Here is a 23,152-nt window from a genome sequence, read left to right as displayed (position 1 = left end):
GTCCCTGAAATGTTTGGGCCGTTCGTTTGCAGGCCTTCAACAGACGCTGCTGCAGCAAAAGTAATATAGCTCAGAAGAAGGCAGACCACAGCAGTCGAGGGCATTGCATGAATAATATTCGAGACGCGTTCATGTTCGCCTTCAACTTGCTTTGAGCAGTAGACAGCATGGTCACATAAGGGTAACAGAAAGTTGCATTTAAAGTGTATTCCGTGGTAGTTAAAATTATCGTTACCATTATCGTTATAATTATCGTTCGGAGCTATCGTTACCGTAACTGTTACGTTTAGAAAGGACAATTACAGTGACTTTCACATCTTTTGAATATCTCGATGGGTATCTAAACAAATGGTATTATCGCTGTTACGTTTAGACGTTTTGCATGGCAACGGAAACTTGTTTTTTTTTGTGTGTGTTTTTTTTTTTTTTGTTGTTGTTGTTGTTGTTGTTGTCCTCAGGACTAATTTTTGTGTGGTATAGTGCACGAGTTATTTATTACTTATGTGTTTTTCATTTGAGCTGCTGACAGAATAACATTACCTCTTCAACAGACCTCGCTTCCTGTGTTTCTTCGAACTGACGTTTAGACGTTTGGCATGGCAACGGAAACCTTGTGTGTGTGTGTGTGTCCTCAGGACAAGTTTTTTGTTCTGAATAACGGACGAGTTATCATTTATTGCTTATGCGTTTTTAATTTGAGCTGCTGACGGAATACCATTACCTTTTCAAAATACCTGGCTTCCTGTGTTTCTTCGAACTGTCCCAAGTTGTGCTTCCCAAACAGTGCCACAAATTCAGCAAACGGGAAACTAAGTAAACACACGGTGAGGATAAAGTGAGATAGGCATACATAATGTGTACATATATATATATATATATTTATATTTATATATTATATATATTATTATTTCTATAATTAATATTATATTATATATTATATATATATATATATATTTTAGCTCTTTTGTCCCGAAGAAGGCGGAGCTTCCGCCGTAACGTAGACATCCTCCCTAACTTTTACAATTTTTAAGTTTTAATAAACCCCTTTTTTGTTACTTCCCCTACTTTCGTCTTCTGTCTCCTATATATATATATATATATATATATATATATATATATATATATACATAAAGCAAATTTATTACATTAACCTGATGATATGCACAGTGTATATAACTGCAGGGCAGGATGGCGCTGGATGCATTGGATGTAATACCTAACCTGGAAGTCTATGCCTGAAGGTTAGGGGACCTGCCGTGCAGGTAATAAGCTTCAGAGGTTGCCCCGAACCCCCATGTCTACATAGTACTAAGGTGGCGCATTATGGCCTTTGTAGCTGATGTGCCAATAAAACCCGAATCAAATCAAAACATAGTACTAAGGGAGTATTACGAAATGAAAAGCATATATCACGAACTGAAACAAAACTATAGTTTGCAGCTTGTTCGATATAACTACTGAACATAAATGAGAAATTGAAAAACATATCCGATCAGTTGACTGGGATCACAATAGCAACTATCGTGGAATAGACAGCTAACTACTAATAGATAACTAAGACATTCACGTACAATAGACCACTACCCGAGTAACGTCATCGTGATGTCGGTAGACGGACTGAAACTGACACAAAAAGGAAGGGGAGGGATGGGTTCCACGAATGCACACTTGTTCGCTGCCTCCGATTGAAAGAAACGTTGGACCGAAGATCGCGTCCCTTTCATGGATTATCGCAATCCCCTGAAGACCGTGGCTTTCGGGCGCGACCTATTTCGCCTCCCTAGCTTCGAGCTTAGTTCAAGTCTACCAAATTGGTGGCGCTGTCGAACAGTATGATGTCATTTGTTTACAAACAGGAAGAGGTCTATGGGAAAGTACGAAACAAACGACCATTACATAAATCGCACTCGTGCGACAGCAACGTCACTCCTTCGTTGTTCATAATTTAATTTGTTTTCTACATTTTTCCTACAATCCCTACAAGCTGCTGCTGAGCCCCCTTCCCCGCCCCCCCACACACACTCAACTGTACGCCTTAAGCAGTAAAGGGCTCCACAGTTGCGGAACCTCCATCTCCATATTGTTCTTCACATATACATGCATACATAGACACACTCACGCTACGCTTATTTTAAAAGTGGACTTCGTTGTACGTACTATATACAGCAATGCGCAGCTGTCAGGATCCAGTTCTCATTTACGACAGACGCACCACAACCGTGCTCCTCTCCATCAAGTACCCGAAGCGTGAACGATAGAGACACTTGCCAAGGAAACTCGTGAGGCAAAGCGTCCGTACCCCCAATGATACGTGGGCTCCCGTCGCTGTCCCTTCTGTGACCACATTCTGCAACGAAATAGCATGCCCCGTAGTGTGAGCCATTTGAGAGCCGTTTGAGACTGACGGAACATTCCGTCAGCATAGACGAGTTGTTACAAAAACGACAAGCGGTCTCTGCAACAATGCGTTTCTACCAAGTGATATGATTCCTGCGAAATAGGCAGAAATAGCGTGTTCCGATTCCAGCTTCATCTGAGTATTATACCCCTGTCACACGGACACTCTCGATCCGCATTGAGCCAATGCTCCTCGAGCTCAATGCGGACCCGGCACTGCTACACGGACACGTTCAAGCAGGATCTCGAACTCCGACCCTGCATAACCCGATCCAGTTCGTTAAACGGGATTGAGATCCCCAAGACGGCTCGAAGGCCGCCAGTGGCATCCTCGAACTCAGCGACTTTGTAGTTGGAAACAAAAACATTACATTAACTTGCAAATGCTGCTATACAAGCCCATGAAATTTCACGATTACAGTTTTAGTATCGATGTGACGGGCGACTGCGTCTGCTTATTTGTTTAGCCTCGACCACTCTGGACACCAAGCTCCCCCCCCTCCCCCCGTAAAAGGGTGGGGAATATGTTTATTAATAAAAAAAGGAAGGAAAGGTCAATGCGGGAAGGAAAAGGAAAAGAAGAAGAGAGAAGAAAAGGAAAAAAGAAAGGGAAAACAAGGAAAGAAAAGCAAAAGAGAAATAAGAAAAGAGATGGCTTAGGGCCGTAAAGGCTTCGTAAACAGCACTATGCGGTGGCGGGTGCGGTTATTCTCGACTTTTTTTTTGAACAAATTTGTCAATCCCAGCCCCGGGACCGTTAGCGCCGCTTGTCGACAAGCCAACCTTCCAATACACATTGAGTTGGACCGTGTAGCAGCATCGCGCACCGAATGCTCTTGAAAAAATCGATGCGGATCGGATTCAATCCGCATTGAAATTGCCGTGTGACAGGGGTCAGAGCTTGAGGACGTGTAGGCACCAGGAATTTAGCTGAAACAAAAGGAAACACCGAATGGGGAGGAGAAACAACAACAACAACAATAAATGATAACGATGAAATGGGATGTTTTACCGCGGTGGTGCGGGACCCTAGCCCCGTTGCACGTGGAACATTATGTGAAGATGATGAAGTAAAGATGAAAATACAAGAGAGAACTAAAGCCGTCTAGAGGGGAGGAGAAAGAGAAGAGGAGAGATGGCCGAACACTGCGGTAACACAGCCACCCATATGTTATCTCTTCTCCATATGGCCGGTGGGGTGTGGTTCCAGTGACATTTCACCTTTTGTTTCGTTTTGTAGCGGTCCTGGACAAGTTCTTCTGACACTACAGTGAAACGCCATCATGACGTTGGTGGACGGACTAAAACCGAAACAAATCGGAAGGGGAGGGGAGGGTTCCACGAATGGACTCATGTTCTCTTCCTCATATTGAAAGAAAATTAGGACCGTAGGTCGCGTCCTTCTCAGGGACCATCATAACCTCCTCAAGACTGTGGCTTTCAGGCGCGACCTTCTTCACCCCTACCTTCGAGCGTACTGCGACTCTACCAAATTGGTGGCGCTGTCGAACACTCCGGCGTCATTTTTTCTTTACAAACGAGGAGAGGTCCATAGGACATGCACTACTCGATGATGGTGTTCTAGCAGTAAAAGGGAAGAAAGACATAACAAGCAGGATTCGCTGAAGGACACACATCCAAACCAACAACAACTTTATTTCGGGATTACGGGTGGGGAGTTTCATCGCCAGGGGCGATACTCTAGGTGGTGGTCTAACTTTAGGTGGTGCTCTAACGTGCTCTAACGTGCTCAACGAATGTTATACCCAAGTGGGCCGTAATCAAGGACACACTTACTTGTAGCAAAGGCGCAGTAAATGCTTGCCACAAACAGTAGGACTCCTTTCATCTTCGTGGCGTGACGGAGGATAAGAGAAATAATTGTGTTATCTTGCATGTGGATTAAATACCTTTACACGGTGCAACGGTGCAATCGGCGTACATTGACCACAAGGCCAAGCTCTCTCTCTCAGCAGTATCAGCGATCCAAAGAAAGCCTGCGCAGGTGTTACGCGCGTCAAAGTCTACCGCCGTACACGAAGAACGTCTAATAATATAAGTGTCCACATCCGTCTACACATATACGGTGCGGAGTCAACACCGCCACGTCCAACTAAGGTCCATGTACTTCACTAAAAGCGATGGCAACCGAATGATCACTGCACTCAGGCATCTAATATGCAATAGCATTTGCCTAACTGGGACCTTTGCCGTTCTACAAGTTTAACCCTGGACATAATGGAATAATAAAGCATCACCAAATACATGATGTGTAGACACCAGCAGCTTCCTCCAGAAGACCTACAGAGGCCCGCACATGTGCGACTCATATATCTGCGACTATATGAAAGATTGGCTATGTGAAATATTCGCTGACAATAGGCATCTATAATTGTCATGTAAAGTTAACAGCTTAATAAAAGAAACATTTCTTTTATTACTCCCTATTCTTATTCGTTTTTTTTTTAATTTAATAAACTGTCTAGCGTGCACAGTTCACTCCAGTGCATGGGTTGTGGGATTGCCCGTCGCAAACCTCCTGCGACTTAACTCCTCACTCTTTTCTTCTCAATTAATGAATCTGGAAGAGACATTGTTTGAAAGTTGGTTAAGACTCGAGCCTCAACTGGATTGGAGTGTCCCTAGCAGCATGCCCCTCCATACCGCGATTTCCGGAAAGTTTTTTTTGGGAGATATGTTTAATGCTGATCAAAAAAAGGAAAGTTTTCATAAGGGAATGAGCTACGTAGTTTCGACTCTTGTCCTGTCCTGTCCTTAATGAAATGGCTGCAGTCAATTTATGTAGTCAGCCGACCTTGTTACCAGGTTTCGGTGAAGCTTTCATTCGTTACATCATTGGCGTCAGTTCTCGAAACCTGAAAACACGAACAACAGGCGTGTACCACACATCCTAGGTAAACGATTTCTTATTATGGATTCGTCGTCATATGCAAATATTGAAAGTATTTGCAAGATACCAAGTTACTCGCAAAAGTATTTAAAATAGTAACATGTACTCTACTCAAGTTACAGTCGAAGTCTGAGCGCGTGAAAGGCAGAAATGAGCATTATTATGTAAAGATATGTCAACAATGGGAATGAATGTGGAACTTCGCCCATCTTTCGTCATTGATCACTTCGAAATACATCACAGAAAAAAACGTTCATTGCGAACGGCCTCGAGGCATGCTTTCTTCAAATATTCCAACATTAATTTAACGTTTCGTGTGCTTGCCACTTGTTCCAGAGTTGTCCACATCGTCGCTGATAATCATTATTAAGGCTCTCATGGACGTCACCAGAACGGAAAATAAAAAATGTAAGAATGTGTTAGTTAAATCAGATTAGCATACTGAAAGTGCGGGACAGAGGCTTGCAAGATTCAAGAGGTCTACCTTCATCTTCACAGCGTAACGGAAGAAAAGTTGATGAATCCGCCGAACCTATATATATAGCTTATGTAGCCTTACTTGGAAGGATGATCAGCATCAGAGTTGCGGAATTAAAATTCCGGAATTGGAATGATTCCGGAGTGACGCCCTGTTTTTAGCGCACCGGAACGGAATGAGAATGGAGTTAAGTCACCAGCTGTTGGGAATGGAATTTGAATGGAATTAGACATGTTCGGGGCCGGAATGGAATGGCCATCGAATGATGTTAAATTGCTGGCCTCCATGCCCTGCTGCCACCTCTGGTTATTGAGCGGAGGCCACTCAAAGTAAGTGTCTGGCAACCATTCAACCGAGGGTCATCTATAATTTCGGATTACAACGCAAGAAAAAAACGTCCGCACTTCGCACGCTGTACGTGCAAGCAATCTTTCTCGTAAACGCTCGTCGCGGTGCTGGTTCTTGTTTTAAGATGTTAATGTTGGAAAAAGAGGAACATAAAATTCATCAGAATAATGCAGTGTACGATAACTTGTAGTACATTACTTTAGCCCGGGAGTGGAAATGGGAATGTCCTTTCCTTCGGTGGAATGAGAATGAGCCACGCGTTCCGAGGAATTAATAGGAATGTAATTTCGACTCGCGATCACTCCTCGGAATGGAATTGGAATTGAATGGGTTGGCCCATTCCGCAACACTGATCAGCATCGTCAGTATCTATGCAGTAACTATGTCCTGCCTTAAAACGTCTTATACCCTTGCCACACGGCAGGCTTAACGCATTAAACAGGATGGCAGTAACATAACCTGCTAACCAACCACCATCTTGAATGATATTGTTCTCGCCCCAGGTTTGTTGAAAACAGGAAGCATCCGCATTTTGCGTTACCATTATGTGCTGCACAATTGTCACAGAAAGGGCGTACGCCTCCTGGTTTCAACAAATCAGGGGAGAGAACGATGTCATTCAAGATGATGGTTGGTTACCAGGTGAACTTACTGGCACCTCGTTTAATGCATTAGGTTTCCCGTGTGCCTATCCACTGTTAAAGTAGAACTTCACCACATAGCACGCTCCTAGCAAACCACCATTCCGAATGATATTATTCTGTGTCATGATTCGTTCAAAACAGGGGGAGGAGCCTATCTGAGACACGCATAATGTGTCCGAGGCAGGCGCCTCCTCCCATTTTCAGCAAATAAGGACACAGAATACTATCATTCGGAATGACGGTTGGCTTTAACAGTGTAGGATGTTTGAAACATTAACGTTCCACTGCCGCAGACCGATTAAAGCGTAGAGTAAAATCAACGACACACACCACCAGTGTTTTGGAATTTCTTTTTAATGAAGGCTTAGAGGCGGTTGTCAAGTTGTTGACTCAAGTGTTCCTTCACAGGAATTAAAGGGCCACCGGGCCAACCGGTGGAGAGCCTCCACACCGTTGCGGGGTTCTCGTCTCACGCTAGCCTAACGGGCGAACTCTGACACGGCATTGTTTCATTGCCATCCCTCTCTCACCCCCTCCACAAAAGGAATGGGACAGTGACACCATCAACATGACACCATCAACATCCCATCTATATGTGTGTGAATGTGCGCCCCCTATTGCTTACGACGAATTATTTTCTTCATGGTTGATGAGCAGTGCCTGACTCGCAAGAGGAAGACGATATGCTTTTTATTCGTCTTGCTAAAGTTATTATGTTATAGATAGATTCGATATTGCGTGTGATCGAGAGTACATATATGCAAGAATGCGTATTGTGATAGGAGCTGGTTTTGGGGTTTTCAGCTCGGCACTTTCGCACAGTCGCCGTCACCCGCTCCTCTGAAGATTCGATACGTTCAGAAAGCAACTTTTATCAAAGGCGCAGGAACCTCACCGTTAAGGGCATAACACAGCCGGAAGCCCCTTGTCCACCTGTCTTCGTGGGTGTTTCAGATCTTCGAGAACGCAGAGACCAAGAGACCCCCCCGCACATGCCTAGTTGTAGACCAAATGTCAAATATCCATGAAATATCCCTCCAGTAGCACAGATGACGTTACGCTACATAGTCGAGTAGCCGTCGATACTGCCCCGGCGACCTTGTCATCGGCAGCACCATTCATAGACACGGCTCACCCGGGGGCGGACCGCGTTATCAAGGGGCCCCTCTCTGGTATATGAGGGACCGTTACTTGTACCTTACGAAGAGCTGCCTTTTTTGTCACAACGTTGAGACATGGTCTAAGAGCTTACCGGCGCGTAGCACTCTCACATACAGGGTGTCCCAGCTAAATGCGAACATATTTAAAATATATATGTATATATCCACTCAAACGTTGCCTGCCTGCGTACTGTTGATGAGGCCCAACAAGGCCGAAACAGCTGTCCAGTACTGGCATGGCGACGTTTGAGTTACAAACACATGCTATACGTGCAGCCAAAGAGCTCCGGCTATTTTTTTCATTTTATATATATATATATATATATATATATATATGCATGTATGTATATATATATATATATATCACTTTTTCTTAGATGAAATCAATTCCAATATAGCATATGCTGAAGGTCACTCCTTAGGAGGGCATTAGCAAACTCCTAAGTCAATGTCTTCATTAACTTTCAATAACTAACTTTTCAATTATAAAAGTTTCGAAGTTGCCCCAATGAGAACATCTGGTCCCTTTGGTCACCTGATTCCAGAGCCGGTTTCAGAGCAAAAATCCGTTCGATAGATCATCCGCAAAAAAAAAAAGAAAAAAAAATCGTGAAGAACACCACTTTTTTCTTTATTTTGTTCATTGCGCATCTTCGGAGACGCGTGTTTCCTTAACCACCAATGTGAGAGAGTGAAAGAGCACACCATCGCCTCTTGCGTCATGGAAAAAGGTTTCAAGAAAACAGATAATGCAACCCAAGATAAGTGCAGTTGCGATAGAGTCACCCGATACATTTGTTTTTGTTTTGTTTCCCCAAGTTAGAACTCATCTTCCACGTATGAGGCGGCACTGTGCTCCTTCGCCCTCTCACATTGAGGATACAAAGGAAAAACGCGTCTCGGAAGATGCTCGATGAACAAAATAAAGAAGAGAATGGAGTTCCTTCACGATTTTTTTTTTTTTTTTTTTTGCGGACGATCTATCGAGCGGATTTTTGTTCTGAAAACGGCTTCGGTATCAGGTGAACGAAGGGACCGCATGTTTTAATTGGGACAACTTCGTAGCTTTTATAATTAAAAAGTTAATTATTGAAAGTTGATTTAAACATTGCTTTAGGAGTTTGCTAATGCCCCTCTTCAGGAGTGCCCTTCAGCATATGCTATATTGCAAGTGGTTTATATGTCGGAAAAAGTGATACATCTATTTGTTGGCATTTAACTGCGACATCCTCCATAATGACCGCTGTCTCTGAGCTCTGCGAGCTCTTCATCCGTTGTTCGTGTGGTTTTGCTTCCTTTGGATAGCAAACTTCGCCTATGGATATTTATCGTAGACAATCTTGTTTCGGGATACTTGTTGAACAAGTTGTAGAAACCAACCGATTTACCACGTCTGATCTGTCATGTCGTGACAAGAAGGTGAGGTAGCAGTCGAAGAAGAAGAAACACCCATGACCAAAAGCAATATTAAACTTTACTCTGAAAAACCCAAAACAGAATCGCAAAAGCACAAGCGTGCACAAGGTTTCAAACGTTCCTAAAGAAGTTGAAGATTAGGCGATGAAAAACCCTTTGCCTTCGGATCCTTCCCTTCCGTCGTCGTCGTTGTTTTGTGAGACTTTCAGAGCATACCCCCACACCACCACCACCACCACCCGAAAGAAGCCGCGGAGCTAGCTAGTTTCCAAGACTGTTCCGAGACGGTACAGCAGTTTCACCGGTCTGCTTGACTTCGGCGAACCGACATCTATAGCTTACGCAGAACGTTACTTGAAACGATGAGCCCCGCCTTCATTGAATTATATTCTTTGCGTCTGCAGGATCAGCGGTACAAAACCAACCATTGCCTGCGTTATGTACGTCAACGTCGAAAGTGATGCAGCGGCACCGCTTTACAAGATAATCCTCATTGGAGAAGCCTTGTGTTTGTTTCAGCGCCTCCTGGTTGTTACAAGTTCAGTCCAATAAACTTGCGTGCACAACGCAACTAGGCAACAATGGCACCACAACACACCACATCACTACACAATGACACCACAACTCGTGTGGGTACAACGACACATCCAACTTGAGAGAGAAGAAAATACTCTTCTTTCCAAATGTACCTGTGTATACATTTATCATATGAGCAATAGAAATAGATATTTAAAAAAAATGGAAACGTAGGTTGACGTCTGAAAACATTAAATGATTTAAAAAATTATTTCAACACGTATGTCCTTGAGGTAGTTCGTCAGTGCACACAGCGCAGATTGCTGGTGCTGCCTTGGCGAGCTCCCCAGTACCTTCTCAACACTATCATGTGGTGTTACTTCACTTACCAGGCTCGTCTGTATGGCACAGCGTGACGCCTTCCAGTGGGATTGATGATGATGATTCAATGCTGATATTATTCAATTTAATTGACTAGAAAGGTCCACTACGGGCAATATATGTTCCTCTCCCAACTTGTCACCACTGTCTGCATCATGTGATGAAACTGTTGAGTAACTATTTCTGACTTTTTCTGATGTCGAAACGATCAAACATTTAACCAAACCCTGTCATAGACTCGCACATGCCTCGGTCGACCACACTGTAACCAAATCCTTAATTTTACACAGGATAATCCTGTTGCCGGCATATGTGCCGTAAAATAGGTACTGCAAAAAAAAAATCGCTTGGAATGCACAGTAAACATAAGCGAAACGGGGGTCCCTAACATTAAAGGTATACTAAACCGCGAAAGTCCAGTCCGGAACTGTGCAACGTGAAAGCCAAACAGATTCTATGCGGCATATATGTTGCGCACATATGCCGGAAGCAGAGCTAGCAGTCACTTGTACAGTAAAATTAAGCAAGTTTTGCTCTATCGGATCAATGCTACATCTAATAGTACGTGCATTCGAAAATGAAACACACACACACAACAAAAAAACACACACATTTCCTTCCCCGATGGTTACATTCTATATTCTCAAAATTGATGAGTAAAGAAAGCCGTTTGCAATAACTATGGCCCGCCTTAAGCACTTCCTACTAGTCTATCCAACTCTGTCGTGCCATAGCGTTCAAAAACTGCAAATGAGAAAGTAAAATAAACGACTCAGTACACCACTGTAGCAATTTCTTTTTAATGCAGATGTAGAGCAGGTTGCTGACTCACGTGTTCCTTCACAGGCTGTTTTCACGGATCGTAGAATGAATCCAATCCAGAACATAATTTACGCGCGCAAATACAGATGGCTCATTGGGCAAAGCACATTGATCAGTTCTACCGCCTACCCACGAGGCTATTCCAACTTGAACCCAACTTCCGTCTTCTCTTTCGCAGACGATTGGGCCTCCGGAGTCACCCTGGTGCATGAACAGTAACGTTATATTAAGAGAAAGCAGTGAGAAACGGAGCACCGCTCATGAGCCATATATAAAACAATGTTTTGATGGCAGTGCATAGTAATGATGTACACAGATACACACAGATTACATGGGATGATGATGTGATGGGCCATTCACCGTCGCTATTGGCGGTACGGCTTTGGACAAAAGCTTACTGGACACAGCACTGACGCATTTCTTCATCGGAACGTCCACTGCTGGATATCGGGGAGAAGTTTAATAAGAAAAGGGTGACCGCTTGTGCTATCAATCTCTCAGTATATGTGTCCGCTACTGCTTGCTGCTAGGCTGTCGCTCCAATGGAGAAACGCAACGCCCCAGTGTTCCACACACTTTAGTCCCAAGTTGTGCACTGCCCCTTTGCTTTTCTGGGGGGGGGGGGGGGGGGTTGAAAGTGGGGCAACTACGAAGAAGTGTCCTTGTTAGAGTCAGTCCGTTTAACAGGTGTGGGACAAGAACTGCATCTGGATCTGCATCTGTTGCGCAGAGTTTGACCCCGACACAAGAATTTGCGCTTAACGTTCGTCATCGCCTCGTCGCGGGTCATTTGCGTTAGCGGCGCGCTTTCGCTTGTTCTGCGCAAGACCGGGAAGACGTGATGCATATCACCACACACTCCACACGCGAGTTGAAGGAACACGAAGGTCCTACACCACCATTCTCTGCGATACAAGAAATTTCGCCCGTTTTAAATGGCTCTGCTGCCGCTTTTTCCGAATGTTGCAATCGCCTTTGTTACAATCCCAACAGGACATGGAATAAGTTGCTTATAATATGGCTTCGGCATCATGATAGAAGGGGTCTCGCATTGTTCTAAAGGACTCTTTTGCCGTCTTTTCCTAATTTTGCAGTCGTTACTGGCACAATCCCAGTAGAAGGGCATGGCATAAGCCATCTGTATGCCCTTGGCACCACGATACAAGAGGTTTCGTCCATTTTAAAGGGTTCTGCTGCCGTCTTTTCTGAATTTTGTGGTCACCTCTGTCACAACCCCAGTAGCGAAAGGCGTAGCATAAGCCGTCGCTAGGGTGTCTTTGGCACCATGACACAAGGTGTTTCGCCCGTATTAAACGGCTCTGCTGCCGCCTTTTCGGAATTATTCCATCGTCTCTGCTGCAAGGAATTCTCCAAAGACCGTGAACAGTTGCAGAAAAAGGCAGGAAAGCTGAGTCACACGCCTCTGATCTTTCCGGAGATAATGGGAAACTGGAATACGAGCGCAGAATGAAAAACTGGATTTCCTCAAATATATTCGAATCGTGCAGAGGTATTTGATCAGATGCACAAGAAGAAGCTCTGCCCCAAGCAGTATAATGCACTGAAAGTCGAGTGCAATAGGGGTGGACGGGTAGGTGGAAGGCCCTTGAACTGACTCCTGAAACCAAAGAACATTGATAAGGCACGTACCGTCCACCCCTATTGCACTCGACTTTCAGTACATTGTGCTGCTTGGCGCATGTCGACTATCACCTGATGCAATAGATTACCCCTAAACCGAATATCTACACTCGCACCCTGCCCTGTTTCTTAGCGCTGCACAAATTGTTCCGGCTCATAAGGTGGGAATAGCTTAGGGGTGGTTTAGCGCAGCGTGAGGCTGAATTGAACAAGACGGTGAAGTGGCTTGATCGAGGAATAAGATTTGAATCAATGACGAGAGTCGTTTTCCCTACATTGTCCCGTTTTACCGACCAATGGATCAAGTCATGCTAACTTCAGACTCCAAATCAATCAATCAAATCAATCAATCAGACTCCAAACAGTAAGCCTTGTCTACGAGTTTAGCAGCTCAGGGCGTGTGATGCAACTTCGTACAAGCTTCCGCCGCCGATATCCTCGACGTGCTAGCCTCCTCGTCATACCGTGCCCTACTATGAACCTTTTCCGTAATTCGCTGCTGAACCTGTAATGACAAAGACTGTGACTTACATTACACGTGCCTTTCCCTCCTTCTTTATAGCCAGCACAGATCATGTCATCAGTAATATTCAGCTGATGTTCCGCGAAAGCTAGGGCGCACTCGTCGTTAGTCAAAATGGGTAGGTCCACTTTTTGCAGAATGTCAGCAGTGGTTCCACCTGAAAGAATGAGAGCAAAAAGTGGTATTTGGGGGGGAAATGTGCAGTTTCGGCGTTCCCTCTACAACTGAGCGCTTTGTACGGTTTAAACACATTCAATTAGGTGTAATTCAAAGGGTAATACCCTTGTCCAGCAGCCTCATGCTGCGTGTGGTCTTCCCCCTGATTGTGTTTTTTTTTTTTTTTGGGGGGGGGGGGCATATGTTTAATGCAAAGTAAAAAAAAAAAGAGAAGGGAAAGGTTAGCCACGATGTGGGCTTGCTATTCCATAAAGCTTTCAAGCAAACAAAAGAAGATACAAGCAGCTGGGATACAAATGGAAGTTGCAATGAGGTATCGTTTATCGTCAATTACAACGCTTTCACGGTACGAGCACAAAGTGATAGCACGCGAGGAAGCAGTTCACATAATGAAGTGAAGGAATGCTAATAGTCTCTGGACTTGCTCGTTCGTCGACACACTCGGCGTCTCCAAACATTTCGTCAAAATAGATGTCCCAAAGCAAAGCCGTATATTAAAATTTTGTAAAATAAGCAAGTGACCTGTTACGTCACAAACCTAGTTGCCAGACTAGTCCTCTGCTTGCGACGAACGAGAACGACACGCAATTAATTATTGCAGACCATATTGCGCTATTAATTAATGTCAGTCTACTCAACAACAATATGTCAATGAAGGGATCATCATGAGATGCTTTCCCGTGGAGGACGCAGACTTTAGTCACGTGGAACAGTATACTCATCTTCCGGTTCTGTGAGTGTTGAAACTGTTCTTTTTCGTTTCCCCCTTTTTTTTTTTCGAAATAGCAAGCTGGCTCTTTGCCTGGCTAACCTTTCCTTTCTTTTTTTCTTAGTAAACATATACCACCCCTGTTCTACTGGGATGACGAATGCTCTGTGGAATAAATGCATGTTTTGCAACTCATTCGCTTCGTCGGCTACGCCGTATCCTGGGCAGCCAGCTGCAGCCAGACGGCAACCGCTGAGGCCAGTTATAATTTTTGAATCGCTTGCTGGCTTCGGTCACAACAAACAAACAAACAAGCAAGCAAACAAACAAAAACTTATCTACAGGTTGGGATCACGTTTTCGCTCTTCCCGTTTACGAGTATTTAATGCTTCGTCTTTATTAAAACCCCAACCTCGAAATTCCAATTGCAATTTCTGTTTCGTGGAATAGCAAGCCGGCATTAACCTGGCTGACATTTCCTCTTTTCTCATTTCTTTCTATTGAACACATACCCCCCCCCCCCCAATCCTGACAGCTCCCGTACAATCAACCAGCTCCCGTGGCATAGTGGTTAGGATGATCGCTTTCCACGCCGAGACTAGGAGGTGACAGGGGTTCGAACCCTGTCACAGGCTGTGCTGTCCGAGCTTTTCCCTGGCTTTCCCCGAAGGTGTTCCAGACTAATGTCGGCACAGTTCCTGCCCAGGACGCATAATAATCCCCCTGTCCCCCACTCCTTCCTGCTGTCCTCTCTCCATCTGTCCACGTCTGTGCGCCGCTCATAGCCACAGTTGCTTTGCGGCGTCAACACGGAATTTAAAAAGAGAAGTATGCACAATCTGCCAGTATATAGGAGCACGGATGACAGTTTCTGTGCCCAAGATTCGTGATATTTCCTGCTCACGCACTTGTCGACCCTCGAGCGGGCTCTCGCTGGTCTTCTCAAACGTCTCATTCGCGGGAGGTCGCATGAGGAGACCAATCCGGATCTTCTCCTAATTGTCGCGTTTGTTGGAAAGGAGAGGGAGTGAGCCTAAGCAGGGATTTATGTATTTATGACGCAGCGGGCGAGCCACTTCCTTTTGGGTTGGTGTCACTGCACCGGCATCTTGCATTCCGCCCATTTAATGTATCATCAACGAAATCCATCGTCACATACCGTTCTCCGTCAAACCCCAACCGGTTGCTGTGCATGTCACGTTGGTGTAATCTTCCTCGGGTTCTGGTAGACACACAGGTCCGATGTAGTCGGTGAAATTCACAGGTTCGGATAACCGCACCAGACAATAGTCATACTCCGCTGCTGCTCCGTTGTCGATTACTACATATTTTTCATGCATGACAACCTACAGAACAGATAACAAGGCCCCACTGTATTGAGTAGCACGCAATAAAAGTGGGCAAAGGCAGATTGGAAACATAAACACATAAAGGGTGTCCAAGCAAAGTATGAACATATTTTTTAAATATATATATATATATTCAACCCTATTCTCCCCTATCTATATTCAACATCCTGGTCGTAGCATTTTGTAGCATATATATATGTATATACATATCACTTTTTTCGAGACAAAATCAATTGCAGTACAGCATATGCTGCAGGGCACTCCTTAGGAGGGCATTAGCAAACTCCTAAGACAATGTCTTAATTTACTTTCAGTTTCTCCTTTACTTTTTTTTTCTCCTTTGGGAATAGCAAGTCGGCCTTGGCCTGTCTGACCTTTCCCCCTTTCTCAATCTTTATTAAACATATCCCCCCTTACTTTCAATAATTAGCTGTTTAATTATAAAAGCTACGAAGTTGTCCCAATGAGAACACCGGTTCCGTTTGGTCACCTGATATCGTAGCCGTTTTCAGAACAAAAATCCGTTCGCTAGATCGTCCGCAAAAAAATCCTGAAGGAACACCTTTTTTTTTCTTTATTTTGTTCATTGCTCATCTTCGGAGACGCGTATTTCCTTCATCTCCAATGTGAGATGGAGAAGGAGCACACTGCCGCCTCATGCGTCGAACATGAGCTTTAACTTGCGGAAACAAAACAACAACAAATGTATCTGGTGACTCTATCGGAACCGGCCTCGGTGGCTCAGTCGGTAGCGTGTTTGAACCCGGCCGAGCACGCCAGCAACTTGGCACGCCGTCTTCCAAGAAGACGTTAAATACGGGGTGCCGTGTGGTGAGCTTTCATCGCACGTTAAAGAACCCTCAGGTGGGCAAAAGCAATACGCAGACCGAGCGCTGTGGCGTCGCTCATGATCTCAGTTGTCTCGCGACGTAAACACCCAATTATTATTATTATTAATTATGACTGTATCGGAGCTGCCCTTATCTTGTGTTGCATTTTCTCTTTTCTTTTAATGTTTTTCCAGGACGCGAGAAATACGCGTAATAGGCGTCTCCAAAGATGGGCAATGAACAAAATAAAAAATAAAAAAACGGTGTTCTTTCACGAATTTTTAGCGGACGAGCTACCCAACGAATTATTGTTCTGAAAACGGCTACGATATCAGGTGATCGAAAGGAACAGATGTTCTCATTGGGACAGCTTCGTAGCTTCAACACTTTGAAAGTTAACTATGGAAAGTTAATTAAGACATTGTCTTAGGAGTTTGCTAATGCCCTACTAAAGAATGCCCTTCAGCATATGCTATGTTGCAGTGGATTTATCTCAGAAAAAGTGATACAGTCGACCCCCGTTTATCCGGACTTCATTTATCCGGATCCCGCGGTATCTGGACAAAAGGCACGGGAACGGATTTTCCTCCATGTATTTTGTTCTCGTTTATCCGGACTTCAGCTTCCGGACTCGGACAAGGATTCCACGGAACGAAAGTCGAAAATTCTTGTAATCCAGGTCCAGTTATCCGGACTACCGTGAGCAGGAGGAAACGCTGACCCCGCTTCGTCACCCTTTTCGCTGTGTTGGGGTTATCCCCGTCACACGTCAGGGGCCTACATTCCTCCGTAGGGGAGACAACCGTTCACGATGACCCCCTTTTCTATTTGTGTGCGTTGGGTTACGTTGACCAGTCGAGTCATTTGGAAATATCTGGAGCAACTGCCAGGTACTAGAGGGGAAAACTCCAACCCGAGGGCCTGCTGCTTACGGCCCGTTGGCCGATGAAGACATTCCCCTAGCTGAGCTGCGATCCCTGATGCAGATGCTCACTGCGACTGCCGTACACTCTTAAAAATGAACTTCACCGCATAGCACGCTCCAAGCCTACCATCATCGCGAATGATATCGTTATCTGCCCTGGTTTGTTGAAAACGGGAGGCGTACGGCTTTTCTGTGACAATTAAGCGGTAACCGCATACGACGAATTCTCGACGGAAAAACGGCCACCGTCACCGTTTTTCCGGTGAGCCGACGCAAGCAATGGGAACTTCACCGATTTCTCGACGACAGCGATCGCCAGAAAAATTCGTCGAAGAGCGGAAGCGGCCGCTCGACGGCAGCCAATAGGACCGCTCCACGCGCTGTCGTTCCACGAGCGGATGTGCCGGACCAGTGGCGGGCATTTCGGATGCCCGTATGACGAACCTGGGAAGTGGGAAGGATGCTGTCGTCCGCTCGCTGCTGTCTGAGGGCGCTTTTGTAGCGCTTGCTTCGCGAATATGCTTTGACCGCAAGAACTTCTTCTGTGTGCCACTATAATTTTTCTATGTGTAGGAAAATATTTATCGGCTAATTTGAAGTCGGAATTTAACACGGAGTAACGAAACGGCCGCTAGGGCGCCACCGTCCTCCGCAGTGGAAATCTGTGCGTGCGGTTCATCCCGCCGTTTTTCCGTCGAGTTGTCAGGCCGGTGGGGAAGTTGGCCGTTTTTCCGTCGAGAAATCGTCGTATGCGGTTACCGCTTTATGAACAGCATAAGTGTCACACAAAAGGCGTACGCCTCCCGTTTTCAACAAATCACTGCAGATAACGGTATCATTCGAGATGATGGTTGGCTAGGAGCGTGCTATGCGGTGAAGTTCATTTTTAAGAGTGTAGATAATGCTGCGGTTTCTGACTACGTTGACGTTGATAAGGATGATGACGCGTGTGCAGCTATGTCTGATGACGGTGTGATTGCTGATGATTGGTGATGATTGATGATGATTGGTGTGATTGCTGATGGTGCCCAACAAGAGGGTGCCGATGACGCCAGTGAGAAACAAGGCTCCGACATTGACACTTGGCGTCCGCACTGACATTCTTCGAGCAGCGCAACGGCGTGGCTCAACTCTATGCAATGAGCAAATGTTTGCAGGAATCGAGTGCCTACACTACTATGTAACAGCTGTCATTGACGAGATTTCTGTGTTTTAATTAAACCTTGCTCTGTAGGACTCTTCTATTCGGTCGTTTCATTTATCCGGATGCCATATATACACAACAGAGGGAAGAGTTCCCTTCCCTCTGTTGCGTATATATTTCTTGCATGTGAAGTAATATTTTCAGCTGTGTGTGACTTCGTGTTGTGTCTGTCCCTTCGTGTTCCCTAGTCTCGAGGTTTTACACTATGCAACACTCACACGTTCTGAAACACAGCAGACACTTTAATGAAGAAAGCATAACTTTCCAACCACTTCCTGATAGATGGCAAGTGAGAAACCGAGGGCACATTAATTGTAAAGTAAGGTGTTTGCTTGTGAAGTTCTATGAAAGGCGGAGCCTCCGGTGGAACACTCAATCTGTGCTACTATGTTTTGTAACACTAAGACTATTTAAGTACAAAACCATTCTCCACACGAACATTGACGATGGTGATAGTGACGTGATAAAGAAAATAAAATAAGACAATAAACGGGGGATGTGAGTTACGACGAAGTCGAACTGGCTACCCCCAGGGCGCTTACACACAGAAAATACAAACAGAACTGAACGAGTTAAAATAGGGGATTTCAACATGTAGTCCGAACACACGAACATTAATACCCTGCATTTGTACCAGTGAGGTTCAGGGATTATCTGAGCGGCGTTTTGCTGCAAAAGACGCCATATGTAAGTGTTTCTATCTCCGCAATAGCTCAGGGGAAAGCAATCGAAACAGTGAAGTACTTATTCGATTGAATGGCGGCGAAGTTGAGGAAAAGGGACACCAGCAGTTTCAACTCGAGCCCACACTCTCTGATTGCCGGTCAGAGATACTGCGACACGCTAGGAATGAGGGGGACACGCACTCAGCCTCCTCAACACATTTTCTCTTACATTGTTGCCAGTCACTCTCACGTCCATGCAGGCAGATACACTCATGGCGGGCGACATCTTTCTCGTGTAACGTTGTAATGGACGACACAAATTAGACGTAGAAGGACAAATACAGAACAAGTCTCACAGCGCTCAGTCCCATTCAATTGAATTAAATTCAGTCACATTCAACAGCTCAATTGAATGGTGACAGTTGAAGAAAATTCGAGCAATTGAAGAAGCAATTTGAGTGTGTGGATTCAGATCCCACCGCTGGGGCCTTTTCTTCAACTGCGATAATTCAATTGAGCGATAATTCAATGCGACATCGAGTTGTTGTTGTGATGATGATGATGATGATGATGATGGGAGAAGAAAGGGGAGATGTGAGCCCACTCACCTCGCTACAAGTCATCTGTGAGACTTGTGTTGTGTTTCTCCTTTTACGATTAACCTGTTTCATCCCACTACAACATTACATGACTATACTTACTCATTTCATTTTCTGTTTTGCATTGAACAATATAGACCGTACGGGGTTAGTGGAGTTAGATTTAAAATATTTTATAACACGAGAAGAAACAAGATGGTCGCAGGAGAACTGGTGATGATAGGCATCCACAATCCAAACCCTGAGACCGGGAGACACACAGACGACACTATGCAAGTATAACTCACAGATGAGCTTTATTACCAGGAGACAGCACTGTATCATCAGAGCATTGGATGGTGGGAACGAAAAAAAAATCTTCCTGTGTAGAGTGCTGTGTCCATGTTTTAAAGTTCAGCTGTGTTTTAGACTTGAGTCGTTTGTGCATCCCTCAGTCTCAGGGTTTTGATTATGGATAACAGTAACCCATTTTCGTTCAGTTCTCTTTGTTTAGAGTTGCTATTTGGGGCATATATGTTGATAATTTGAGCAGCGGACAGAATAATACGAGTATTACCTTGTCGAAATACCTCTCTTCCTGTGCTTCTTCGAGGTGTCGCAAGTTTTGCTTCCCAAACAGTGCCACGTATGCAGAAGCCAGGAGGCTACGTGAAAATATGGTGAGGAGAAAGTGGACACTCAAGACAAAATGTATAAATAGCTGCCAGTATGACTGCAAATAATACGGTGTGCTTACGTAAGCACACAGTCTACTAAGCTGGATGTGGAAGCTGGAGGACCCGATGTAGCATCAGCAAGCTACCGGGGATGTGTTTACAAAGCGTAAATGAAGCATTTAATGAGACATATTCAGCTAATACGCGGTTCTTGTACTATATGATCATTGTACATATAGAGGATGAATTGTAAAATTACGTCATCTACTATGCCGTGTGCAGGGGCGGATTTAAGGGTCTGTCATAGGAGGGGGGAGGGGTCTTAAGGAAATTTCGTGCTTTGCGGCACAGCACCATCCAGACGATAGGGTTTTTACATAGGGAACACAGCTATAGGGGGAGGGGCGGTGACCCCCTCTTAAATACTCCCGTAGCCGTGTGGTTGACATACTTAGAAAACACGAATACAAAAGAATATCACGTGTATCAGTCTTGTCATGGAAAGCAGCTACGTTGCAGCTGTTCGCATTCTCACTGCGCTTGCACTAACACTGAAGTTCCTAATACGTACCTGTCACAGCAGTGTGCAGCTGTGATGATCCAGTTCTCATTTACAACAGACGCACCACAGTTGTGGAAGTCCACAGAAAGAAGCCTAACGGTTAGAGACACTTGCCAAGGAAACTCGTGAGGCAAAGCGTCTGTTCCCCCAATGATACGTGGACTGCCATCACTGTCCCTTCTCTGGCCACATTCTGCAACGAAATACTATGCAGTATAGTGTAGTGTAGCGTAGTGTGAAACACCCCATCTCATCGCCAGCATCTGTTATTGTTGTTGTTCTTGCATGATGACATTTGAAACTCAATGAACATTCTGTAAGTGTAGCGGAGTCTTTACGGAAATGAAGTAGGATCTGGTGAGGATTGGTGAACGCCAAGTTGCCCAATCCCTGGAAAACAAACGGAAGTTACGCGTCGAAACTATTGGGGCATACCAAAACGTCCTGGGATGTGTTAAGTTGTTCCAGTAACGTACGATGAAATTCATAAAATGCACCCTCCAAATGATGATGATGATGACATCGGGTGTTTCGCCTTACGTTGCTAGGCATTTTTTGTGGAGCTAAGAACACAGCATATATACAACACATACAAAACGCAAACGTGGAGTGGGTTATTTGTGTCTGGCCATGCGTGTTATAAATGAAATGCTAATTAAATTTTTAGCTAAGGAATTTACGAAACAATAAGCGTTTGCGTTTCGGTTCATTTCAGTTTCAGGGCGTGTCGCCATTGGAAGTCTGGAAAAAACAAAAGGAAGCTCAACGGTGGATGAAAAAAAGAAAGAAAAAAAAAGAAACTGATGATGATGATGATGATGAAACTGATTCTCGGCAGTCTGTGGTAAGTTGTAATGTCAGAGTCAGCGCGAGTTGCTTCAGTGACGTCGCGTCTGGTACGTACAGGGCTCAATATACTGTCATTAGAAAACATGTCGCACGAAATGAAAAGCTTTTGCGAAAACGAAGTTGTTCTGAGGTTATAGTACAAGGCAATGAATGTAATAAGTATGTGGTGCGTTTAAATTCCGTTCAAACAGTAAACTGGTAAACCCACATGACGCTTGTGCAATTCCTCGTTTCGAGGGACCCCTATTACACTTTGTGACGCTCCTTGTTTTTCGTGCTTTGAGATTTCGCACGTGGACTCTTCTACACTGTTGCTTTTGGTGCCAAGTTTTGTGGAGATGTTTTCATCAATTCCGTTTCAGAGTGTATGGGGGGGGGGGGTATATGTTTATTAAAAAAAAAAAACAAGGAAAGGTTAGTCAAGCAGTGACCGACTTGCTATTCCTTTCATAAAAAGAAAACAGAAAAAGAAAGAAAACGAAAAGAACGAAAACGAAGAAGGAGAGAAAATTAGAAAGGAAAGGAAAGAAAAGAAAAAGAAGGAAAAGAAAAATAGGAAAGAAAACTAAAGAAGGAACGAAAACGAAAACAGAAAGGAAAACGAAAAGAGTGTATAGGTTCGTGTGGCTTCCCTTTCTTTTCTGAATATCGTGTCCTATCGAGTAGCCAGTCCCGAGTTGCTCAGTTTTGTCTTTTACAAATCAATCAATCAAAACCTACGTGATTCAATGAAGGCCATGCATCCAAAGCAACTCAAAGCAGTAAACTAGTACACGTAGCATTCAACGTCGGAAGACGAGCTTTTCCTGTTTTTTTCCCTTACAAACATACAAACAAACAAGTCATGAGTAAACTAAAAAATTCCAATGAACATTATATAAGCAACTTTGGATGCATGTATGATGTATGATCAGGACCATATTCCTCTACTTACTTGCAGCAAGTGCGCAGTAAATGATTGCCAGAAACAGCACAGCTACTTTCATCGCCATGATGTAAGGGAGAGCAGGAATAATTCTGTCATCTTCCACGTAGATTATATACCTTTACCTTTACATGGGATGATGCAAGCGGCGTACCTCGACCACCAGGTTAAGGCCTTTTGTGTCAGCACAATCAGGGGTGTAAAATAACTTGCGCTATAGTGTTACCCACATCAAAGTCTAACGCAGTGCACAAGAAACGTCAACAATATAATCATTCGGGAAAAAAAAAAAGCCTTTCCCTCTGCTCCCACGCTGCTTCGTGGGAGAGGTAAAGCAAATGTAAGGAAAGGTGAAAGGTGTCTTGAAAGGTAAGCAAATGTTTCTCTATACAAGAAATAAGTCACGGCGCGAATGACTGCTTCGAGGAACGTTGGCAGAGAGCACGCTGTTCGTGTTCTCACCAC

General features: G+C 44.5%; 1 protein-coding gene across 3 annotated transcripts in view; it reads right to left on the bottom strand.

Annotated features, from left to right (window-relative positions):
- The window catches only part of LOC135394014 (plasma kallikrein-like), a 28,802-nt gene extending 5,997 nt beyond the window's left edge, over window positions 1-22,805 (bottom strand). The window contains exons 1-6 of one of the 3 annotated variants that reach the window (XM_064624435.1): window positions 22,697-22,805; window positions 20,923-21,106; window positions 20,252-20,339; window positions 15,283-15,469; window positions 13,246-13,394; window positions 11,036-11,274 (exon numbers count right to left, since the gene is read on the bottom strand). In XM_064624435.1, coding sequence (XP_064480505.1) covers window positions 11,092-11,274; window positions 13,246-13,394; window positions 15,283-15,469; window positions 20,252-20,339; window positions 20,923-21,106; window positions 22,697-22,754 — 849 coding nt within the window. In that variant the 5' untranslated portion in view covers window positions 22,755-22,805 and the 3' untranslated portion in view covers window positions 11,036-11,091. Of the gene's footprint in view, window positions 1-721; window positions 810-2,157; window positions 2,348-4,194; window positions 4,304-11,035; window positions 11,275-13,245; window positions 13,395-15,282; window positions 15,470-20,251; window positions 20,340-20,922; window positions 21,107-22,696 lie in introns of those variants that run through there. The other 2 variants (XM_064624436.1, XM_064624434.1) reach the window with 2 other exon arrangements.
- Between the last annotated feature and the right edge of the window lie 347 nt (window positions 22,806-23,152).

The sequence above is a fragment of the Ornithodoros turicata genome, chromosome 5 (genome assembly GCF_037126465.1).
Source record: "Ornithodoros turicata isolate Travis chromosome 5, ASM3712646v1, whole genome shotgun sequence".
Lineage (NCBI taxonomy): Eukaryota > Metazoa > Arthropoda > Arachnida > Ixodida > Argasidae > Ornithodoros > Ornithodoros turicata.
This window is presented reverse-complemented; position numbering and strand designations above follow the sequence as displayed.